Here is a 10,240-nt window from a genome sequence, read left to right on the forward strand (position 1 = left end):
TGATTCTTCAGATCCTCATATAATGAAACAGTTTCTTGTGAGTAAGCCAAGGGTAACACCTTTTCATTCAGTAACATCTGCACTTGGAATTCTTCTTTAGGAGTCTTAGCATTTTCACAATGGTAAAGGACAAATATAAGGTTCGAGGCATAAGGTACAATGTGGCCACTTCGGAATTTTCTATGCATTTGTTTCTGGTAATTGTAAGCTGTTAGGGGTTCCTTGTCTTTGAAGTAGCCCATGAGAGAAAGCAGTGGAAGAAGGGTCTCTGCATGACCAAACTGGAGGATGACTGGAGAAGACACTGGTTGAGACCTTGAAAGAGAAAATGAGGAGAGAAAAATATACATATTCACATCATCAAACATAATATTTAGACTTGGAAGTAGTGTTTAACTTTCCTTTCTTGTTGTTTAATCTTATTTTTTAAAAGCATATAACTGAAACCCTGTAAACTGAACTTTTTACACTGGAAGGTCTTCAAGTTCCAAGACTCAGGGTCACTTGTAGTAGGACAGAATGTCTAAATAAATTTTTTAAAAAACCCACCCAACTACACAGATGTTATCCTTTTTGTGGCTGAAGGAACCTGAAACAGGTGGACTTCAACACTGTAATGCCTTTCTATAAGTGAAAGTGAACAAACTGGCACTAAATAAGATTATTCCACAGAGCTCTTCTAAATAAATTTAAAGTGGTTCTTTCCCCCCTCTATTTGGGGGTATGGACAAGAGCTATTCAATAAATTTCTTGGTTAAGATCAAGTCTGAACTGTGAAGCAATTCATGTCTTCAATGTTTTATAAGACTTGATTTGGGTACCAAATTCAGAATAAAGCCACAAAAGGGTAGTAGTGCAATCTAAACTAGCTCATAAGTCTCTGGGTGGGAGTAGGAGTTTATACACTGCCAGAAATCAATCACTTTCAACATATGAGCTGTATTCTTCTTCTTTTTTGGGGGGGTACTGCGGATTGAACTCGGGTCCTTGTGCTTCCAAGGCAGGCTACCGAACCGCTGAGCTAAATCCCTGGCCCTGTATTCTTTTTTTGTATGACTTTTTTTTTTTTCCTGGTAAAAACTTTAATAAGAAACAGCAAATGATGGCTTAACCTTTTCCCAAACGGACTTCAACACTGTAATGCCTTTCTATAAGTGAAAGTGAACAAGCTGGCACTAAATAAGATTATTCCATAGAGCTCTTCTAAATAAATTTAAAGTGGTTCTTTCCCCCCTCTATTTGAGGGTATGGACAAGAGCTATTCAATAAATTTCTTGGTTAAGATCAAGTTTGAACTGTGAAGCAATTCATGTCTTCAATGTTTTATAAGATTTGATTTGGGTACCAAATTCAGAATAAAGCCACAAAAGAGTAGTAGTGCAATCTAAACTAGCTCATAAGTCTCTGGGTGGGAGTAGGAGTTTATACACTGCCAGAAATCAGTCACTTTCAACATATGAGCTGTATTCTTCTTTTTTTTTTTTTTTTTTTTTTTTTTTTTTTTGTCTTTTTTTTTTTTCCTGGTAAAAACTTTAATAAGAAACAGCAAATGATGGCTTAACCTTTTCCCAACTTTTATATAAACAGTATGACTACTGTTCTTAAATTTGTAAACCTATTAAAATATGACTGACTTCTTGCTACCCCTCCACATATCAAATAATAAATTTACTGCAGCTGGATTTTTATGGGAAGACAGAGGAGTAGTTTGGGACACTCCTGATTTCCCACATATAACAGCAAATTCCAAAACCCTTGAAAAATACAAAATAATTGCATAGTCACATATTCTCTATGAACCACCAATAAGCCTCAAGAACTGCCTATTATTTGCATCAAGTGGAAAGAAGCCACTGACTGCCTGAACAATTGGGGGGGTACCGCGGATTGAACTCGGGTCCTTGTGCTTCCAAGGCAGGCTACCGAACCGCTGAGCTAAATCCCCAGCCCTGTATTCTTTTTTTTGTATGACTTTTTTTTTTTCCTGGTAAAAACTTTAATAAGAAACAGCAAATGATGGCTTAACCTTTTCCCAAAAAGCAGGAAGCTTGTTAGGCTCAGGAGAAACCTAGACCCCATGAGCTCTTCAACACAAAGCCATACGAAGAAAAGGAAAGAGACAAGGCAGCTAGGGTCAGTACAGATAAAGGAAAGAGTAGGTCCAGATGAAAGCAGGGGAGGGGAGACTGAGGAAACCTCAGCAAGCGGCCCACGGTATTTCTGAACAGGAAGCTCTGTGAACTTAGAAAAGTAGCCCCACCCAAGCATTCTAAATGCTCAGGAAAACTCAACATTCAAATGAACTGCATAAAAGTAATAAAAGAGAATAAAGAACAGAAAAACATTCATACAGAAACTGAAAGTATGCTAGAAACACTCAAAAAATATATGAAAACTCTTAACAGCATTTCAAAACCAGACCGAAAGACAATTTCACAACTCTGAGGTTAATATTCTCTAAATGGTGTAAAATTCAAAAGCCATTTATTAACTATAGATTCCAAGTCTCACTTTATATATGGTATAAGCTATTTTGAAATTTTGCATTTGTCAGTATTTAAGAATTGAGAGATTAAACATGGATAAAAATCCAGATTTTTTTATTTTCTTGGAAAGCGGAAAGATACATTCCCATAAAGCAATAACCAGCTGAACAGGAAAGTAAAAAGAATTAAGATGTGTTATGTTTATGTACCAACCCCCCACAATGAATGTTATCATTATCTGCTATAAACATGTACTATAAAAATAAAAATTAAACTATTCTAAAAAAATTAAACTATAAAGGAGCTTATAGCCAATAGTATATATAACACTGACTAACGATTACTATAAGATAGTCAGTCATTCCTCTGCTACTTGCCTGGCCCCTTCATGCATTTAAGTCATTATTTAGATAAAATGGAATTTAATAGTGACACATGTTCAAAGGAAAGTAATCCAAATGTACTAGTTTGCATATTAAATTCTTCAGCTATTAGGCAGAAGCCATAAAGGCAGGAACAACCCTATGCCCAAGGTGTCATTTTTGTTCTCCACGAGTTTAGGATACAGGCAAGGACAGCAGCAATAACAGCAAAGCTTCTACTTTGCCAGGACAGAATTTAGTATCAGGAACTCTCTTTCCCAATGAAGAACTCCAATAAACCAAAGGTAAGATAAAAGGCAATATATCCAAAATATTATTGGTTCGACATGTAACATATAAAATTGGGACGGGTAGGGGAAGGGTAATAAGGGAAAAGAAAAAAATGTGAGAAAATGAAAAGATGAAAATAAAGTGATTGTAGATGGGTAGGGGAGGAGAGGGTGAAGGGAGGGCAGGGACAAGGGGAAAAAATGAGAACCAAGACCTGTCATATCCCCACAATGAATGTTATCATTATGTACTATAAATATGTACTATAAAAATAAAAATTAAACTATTCTAATAAAAATTAAACTATAAAGGAGCTTATAGCCAATAGTATATATAACATTGACTATCAATTACTATAAGATAGTCATTCCTCTGCTATTTGCCTGGCCCCTTCATACATTTAAGTCATTATTTAGATAAAATGGAATTTAATAGTGACACATGTTCAAAGGAAAGTAATCCAAATGTACTGGTTTGCATATTAAATTCTTCAGCTATTAGGCAGAAGCCATAAAGGTGGGAACAACCCTATGCCCAAGGTGCCATTTTTGTTCTCCATGAGTTTAGGATACAGGCAAGGACAGCAGCAATAACAGCAAAGCTTCTACTTTGCCAGGACAGAATTTAGTATCAGGAACTCTCTTTCCCAATGAAGAACTCCAATAAACCAAGGGTAAGATAAAAGGCAATATATCCAAAACATTATTGGTTCGACATGTAACATATAAAATTGGGATGGGTAGGGGAAGGGTAATAAGGGAAAAGAAAAAAATGTGAGAAAATGAAAAGATGAAAATAAAGTGCTTGTAGATGGGTAGGGGAGGAGAGGGTGAAGGGAGGGCAGGGACACGGGGAAAAAATGAGAATGAAGACCTGTCATGTAGAGGTACAAGATCCCAACAATGAATGTAACTGTACTGTATCCCTAAAATGTACCAATAAACTCAATTAAAAAATAAATAAAATCATTAATGAGCTTTATATTCTTTTTTGTACCACGTGTTCGTATAGATACTTTAATTCAGACCAGCCCTTTTTCAAGTGTTAACCACATATTGCAGGTGCCTACTGTGTTGGACAAGAAGTTTAGACAGTGGCACAGGGACTTAAATTCAAATATCAAATAAAGAAGAAATAGAAAAAAAAAAAAAGGTGCCATTTTTGTTCTCCATGAGTTTAGGATACAGGCAAGGACAGCAGCAATAACAGCAAAGCTTCTACTTTGCCAGGACAGAATTTAGTATCAGGAACTCTCTTTCCCAATGAAGAACTCCAATAAACCAAGGGTAAGATAAAAGGCAATATATCCAAAACATTATTGGTTCGACATGTAACATATAAAATTGGGATGGGTAGGGGAAGGGTAATAAGGGAAAAGAAAAAAATGTGAGAAAATGAAAAGATGAAAATAAAGTGCATGCAGATGGGTAGGGGAGGAGAGGGTGAAGGGAGGGCAGGGACACAGGGAAAAAATGAGAACGAAGACCTGTCATGTAGAGGTACAAGATCCCAACAATGAATGTAACTGTACTGTATCCCTAAAATGTACCAATAAACTCAATTAAAAAAATAAATAAAATCATTAATGAGCTTTATATTCTCTTTTGTACCACGTGTTCGTATAGATACTTTAATTCAGACCAGCCCTTTTTCAAGTGTTAACCACATATTGCAGGTGCCTACTGTGTTGGACAAGAAGTTTAGACAGTGGTACAGGGACTTAAATTCAAATATCAAATAAAGAAGAAATAGAAAAAAAAAAAAAAGATACCAGACAAATTAAAACACACATATGGAAAACGTGGGTTGAGGAATGAGTACAGACCAAAAAGGCTAAGTACAAATCGTAAGAGTTCAAATTCATTAAAACATATTCAAGCTTTAGAAGAAACTAAAGCTAGGTTATGACACAAACTTTTTTTTAAGTGATAGGGACTGAACCCAAGGCCTCAGGAATTCTAAGTACATGTTCTACCACTGAGCTACCATCCCAAGTCTTGACCCCAAATTAAATTTTACATCTGAAAGTTCTTTGGGTTTAAATAAAAAGCAGTTACCCCCATTATTTTTCTTTTGTCTGCCTTGTTGTTAAACAAATTTTAAAAACCATATTTTTTTTAGAAGAAAATGGTACTTTAAAATGCTTATTGGAGAACTCAACAAAAATTAGGCCTCCAAAAATAAAACATTAAAAAAATGAACAATTGAAATAGGCACTTCTCAAAAGAAGCACAAATGGCCAATAAGTATATGAGAAAATATTCAGCACCTTTTGCCATTAGATAAATGCAATCAAAACAACACTGAGATTCCATCTTACTCCAGAGAGAATGTCTATCACCAAAAACAAAAAATGACGAATGCTGGCAAAGTTGTGGAGGGAAAAGGAACCCTTCTACATTGTTGGTAGGAACGTACACTATTACAACCATTGCAGAAATCATTAGATTTCTCAAAAAGCTAAATACAGAAATTCCATTTGACCTAGCCATTCCTCCTCAGGGCCTTCACATTGAGCTACATCCCAACTTTTATGTTTATTGTTTGAGACACAGTCTCACTAAGTTGTCCAGGTTGGGCTAGAATTTGTGATCCTCCTGTCTCAAGCCTCCCAGGGTGCTGGGATTATAGCTTGCACCAGCCATCAGACAAAGCAAAACATACCTGAAATTAAAATCAATTTATAATTTCTAATTTCATCATTATAACAGTCCAAGCTTTCAAAAAACTCAGCATCTGATAGAATAACTGAGCGGAATAGGAGGGGGCACAGCCTAAAGGACTGAAATCCATAGAACATAACCTACTTAGACAAGTTACAGAAACTCTCTCAGCCTCAGTTCTGGCCAAATGAAGATAAGCCACTACCTCTACTTAAGAAATAGAAATAAATCAGTGCTCGGCATAGAGTAGTCCATCCACATGTAATAGCAAATAGCCATGGCAGCAGCAAAAGCAGAACAATTGCCCCAGGTCACTCTTTTTGGTAGTGTTAAGAGCTAGTATCCAGGAGTTGAGTCAGGCGAGCTGTCTTTCTAAAAGATTAGCATGTAACAATTTCTACTAAGAGTAAACATGACATCATGTGACAAATTGAAAAACATTTTAATTTTTAAAAATTTATTTTAAGATAGGGCCTAGTTAAGTCCCTAAGGTCCCCAGGCTGGGTTTGAACTCATGATCCTCAGCCTTCCAGATTGTTGGGATTACAGGCACGTACCATTGTGTCTAGGTGAATAGTATATTTTAAAACTCACCAGATTCCTCGAAATACCAAAATTCAAATGCAAAAGTAAATATAGGTTAGATATACCATTAGTCAAATTTTGTGGACATCATCTATACCAAATGAATCACTTGGAAAGGAAGGTATCAAAAGTGAAAACTATATTTCTCACACTTTTAATCTGAAATAATACGCAGTAAGAAAAAATATTTGATAGAAAATAGTTCTACAAAAAACTGGTCATCAGTAAAGTAAGCCTCTAAGAAGATAAAGAGACAAGAAACCTTTAGGAATGTATTACATGACTGCTTCCTAAAATTAGAAATACCATGCCTCCATGAGGTTATCTAGATGAACTTCTCTCAGTCATAACAAGAAATTCTTCATCTTGAATTCTATTTAGTACAGGGTATAGACATTTAAATTTTTATTCTAGCTTCAAAGAAGAGGAATATGTGAACAAGAAATTATTTTTAACTTCACAGAACCAGTACCTGGGCCAAGTGTGCAGTCAATCATAGATACCTATAGCACTGTATTGTGGATTCTGTGGTGATATTCAGGCTCAGGATCATCTATTTCCTATTTCCTACACCCATTCCTCTCCATATGTGAGCTTCTTTTTGCCAACCAATCTTTTATCTTTCATCTCTCATTTCTCAATATAACTAAAATTAATTTGGTCATTTTTTTCTAAGACATAGGACAACAAAATAGCAAAGTAGAAAATGTGCCAAGTTAGAACATGACGCTGCATGTCTTTTGCTTTTTGACATGGTTATTATTACAGGTCAAGTTTATTATAAGTCAATACAAATATACAGATATATATTTTTGAATACAAAGTTTTAAAAAAATTACCTAAAATGAATTATCATTCTAAGGAATATATGCAAATCATTCTTAAACATATTGCACACATTTTATTGAACACAGAAAAAGACATTTAACTGGCTTGGTTTTTATCTTTTAAAAATTCAAGAAAGCAGACTGTGACAAATTTGGCTTACAGAAATTTTATCTCAGAGGGAAATAGTTTAGAAAAAGAATGGGAGCTGAGGGTATAACTCAGTTGCAGAGCACATGCATCCTGAGGCCAGATGCAATCTACAACCTGCCCCTCCTCCCCACAAGAAGAGAAAAGGGAAGGGTTTTAAAAGATATCTTATAGAGCTGGGTGTGGTGGTACACCCTGTAATCCCAGCACTTGGGAGGCTGAGGCAGGAGGATCACTGTGAGTTTGAGACCAGCCTGGGCTACATAGTGAGTTCCAGGTCAGTCTCAACTACATAGTGAGACCCTGTCTCAACAAACAAACAAAAAAAGTTATCTTATAAAGTATGTTATCGACATGATTGTAAAATTAAAACCCTAAAAAGGACAACTTATTTTTAAGCACTCATGTTTTATACAATTTAAAAGACCTAACTTCACTCTTGATTTTCTCATTTCAAACAAAACAAAATACAGAGTAGATTAAATGTCTAGGTTGAAGTTTAAAGAGAAAGAAGCAGAATTCAATACAGTCTTAAGACAGTTACAACTAAGAGAATGTTAAAGGTTTTGTTTGTTTGTTTGTTTTTTGGTTTTAGGGATCGAACTCGTGACCTTGTGCTTGCGAGGCAGGTGCCACTGAGCTAAATCCCCAGCCTTGTTAAGTATTTTTTGCTTTGTCTCAAAAGTATTTATATTAAATTAGAGCTCAGAATATAAACCACTTAAGTAGCAAACATGTTTTTCTTCACTATTTTGTTTTTCCTAGCCAGAATAAAGCTTAGTAATCTGTAGTAATTCAAATGAAAAATTTAAATAAAAATAATAAAGCCATCTTTATTCTTCAAGACTCCCCAAGAAAAGTAGCCTTTCTTTCTCATGGCTTCCAAGAAAGCTTCAATAAAACATTTAAATCATAATTTTGAGAAATAAAATTCTTTTTTTTTTTGGTACCAGGGATCGAACTCAGGTCGTTGCACTTGCATGGCAGGCACCAGAACCACTGAGCTAAATCCCTGGCCCTTGAGAAATAAAATTCAAAAGAACTTAGCCAATAATTGCTCAGATATTTTTAAATTATACAGTTCAAATAAGGGATCCTTTTACAATGAAGAATGGCAGAATGCTTTCCTTATAAAGAGGCAATGCGTAAACTGATTCCTACACTTCACTGTTTGAAACGCTAGTATATAAAAAAACTGACTACTGCCACAGAAATAACCTATGTTCAAAAGGAGAACATTTTCTTCCAAAGTGTTAATATAATCCCTGAAAGCAGCTGCTCATTCTTATACCTGTTTGTCCTTTCATAATAAGACTTGCTCAAATTTCTACTTTTTTTTTAGACAAAGTTAAGTAGCATTAAGTGTCAAATGGCATGAGAACTTTTCTAGGTTTCATAACACTTCTCCAGACCAAGGTTGGTCTATGATTAAGCCTAGAATATGGGTAACAGCATATAGGAGTAAATGCGTCAATGTTCAAATGAGGGAGTAAGGAAATATGTGTTACACACAATTAACATAATATAGGTGGGTAAGATGACAGACAAGAAAAGAACAGCCAGCTGCAATGGTGTGCACCTGTAATTTTAGGTACTCTGGGAGGCTGAGGCAAGAGGATCACCCAATGGAGCCCGCCTGGGCAATTTAGCAAGACCTTATCTCAACACAAAATTTAAACCAGGCGTGGTAGCACATGTCTGTAATCCTAGGACTCAGGAGGCTATGGCGGGAAGATCACTGTGAGTTTGAGATCAGCCTGGGCTACATAGTGAGTTCAAGGCCAGCCTGGATCATATAGTGAGACCCTGTCTCGCCCCACCAAAAAAAGCAAAAAAACCCAAAAGGACATGATGATGGCCAATGGTGGTGCTTGCTCTGGGTTTAATCCCCAGCACTACAAATGGGAAAAGGGTGTAAAAGGAACTATTTCTCAGATTACCTAATTCCATACATAAGGCCTGGATGTGAGGGCGATCTGGCTGCGACATCTGTCACCCCACTGATCACCAGGGTTGATTCGGCTGATCTGGCTGGCTAGGCGGGTGTCCCCTTCCTCCCTCACCCTCCATGTGCGTCTCTCCTGAAGCTGCATACCTGGCGAAGAGGACGACCACCCCCGATAGAGGAGGACCGTTTCCTCTGTCAAGGGTATAGGAGTAGCTGTGCTCCCGTTAAAACTTCCAAACAAGCTCTCAAGGCCCTTACATAAGGCCTTACATATAACTTCGTTATAAATTACTTATAACACAAAGATTGCTATAACCCACTCTATCTGGTATCCCATGTAGCTCTCTTTGTTCAATAAACACATGAGGCTCACAATGGCTTGACAGAGTAGACCAAGTTTTTCCTTTAATGAAAGAATGCAGTCTTTGACAGGAATATGGAAATTATTTTTAAAGGAAGGGCTGCAAATCAGTAATGATGCATATTCAAGATGTATTTCATCTGCGGTTCTCAAGTTTTAGGGAGCATGAAACCATTCAGCCAGGCATGGTGGTGCACACCTGTAATCCTTTAATTCGGGAGGCTGAAGCAGGAGCATCACCATGAGACTGAGGCCAAATTGGGATGCACAGTGAGTTCAAGACCAGTATGGAATACACAGAATGATCTTCTCTCAACCTCCCTCCCCCAAATAAAAACAACCTGTGTAAAGAAATGGGACCTCATCTCAGAGAACTTCACATACTCATAAAATAAAAAGCTGAATACTAAGAATCTCTGTGCCATGTATTATAATCTGACATCCCAAGGAACAACTTATAATTCTCATTCACTTCTATCTCCAGAATCACATGTAACCCAGAAGTCTGATTTAATCCTAACAAATCTTGTATTTAAAATATCTAAACAGGTTGAAATAAATTTATTAAC

The 10,240-nt window shown here is 36.4% G+C and overlaps 1 protein-coding gene across 1 annotated transcript in view; it reads right to left on the minus strand.

The window, feature by feature from the left end:
- Positions 1-121: 121 nt before the first annotated feature.
- The window catches only part of Minpp1 (multiple inositol-polyphosphate phosphatase 1), a 47,071-nt gene continuing 36,952 nt past the window's right edge, over positions 122-10,240 (minus strand). Inside the window, exon 3 of the mRNA XM_010610091.2 lies at positions 122-315. Coding sequence (XP_010608393.1) covers positions 212-315 — 104 coding nt within the window. The 3' untranslated portion in view covers positions 122-211. The remainder of the gene's footprint in view (positions 316-10,240) is intronic.

This window comes from Fukomys damarensis, unplaced genomic scaffold (assembly GCF_012274545.1).
Source record: "Fukomys damarensis isolate Sample0158 unplaced genomic scaffold, DMR_v1.0_HiC HiC_scaffold_73636, whole genome shotgun sequence".
In the NCBI taxonomy this organism is placed as follows: domain Eukaryota; kingdom Metazoa; phylum Chordata; class Mammalia; order Rodentia; family Bathyergidae; genus Fukomys; species Fukomys damarensis.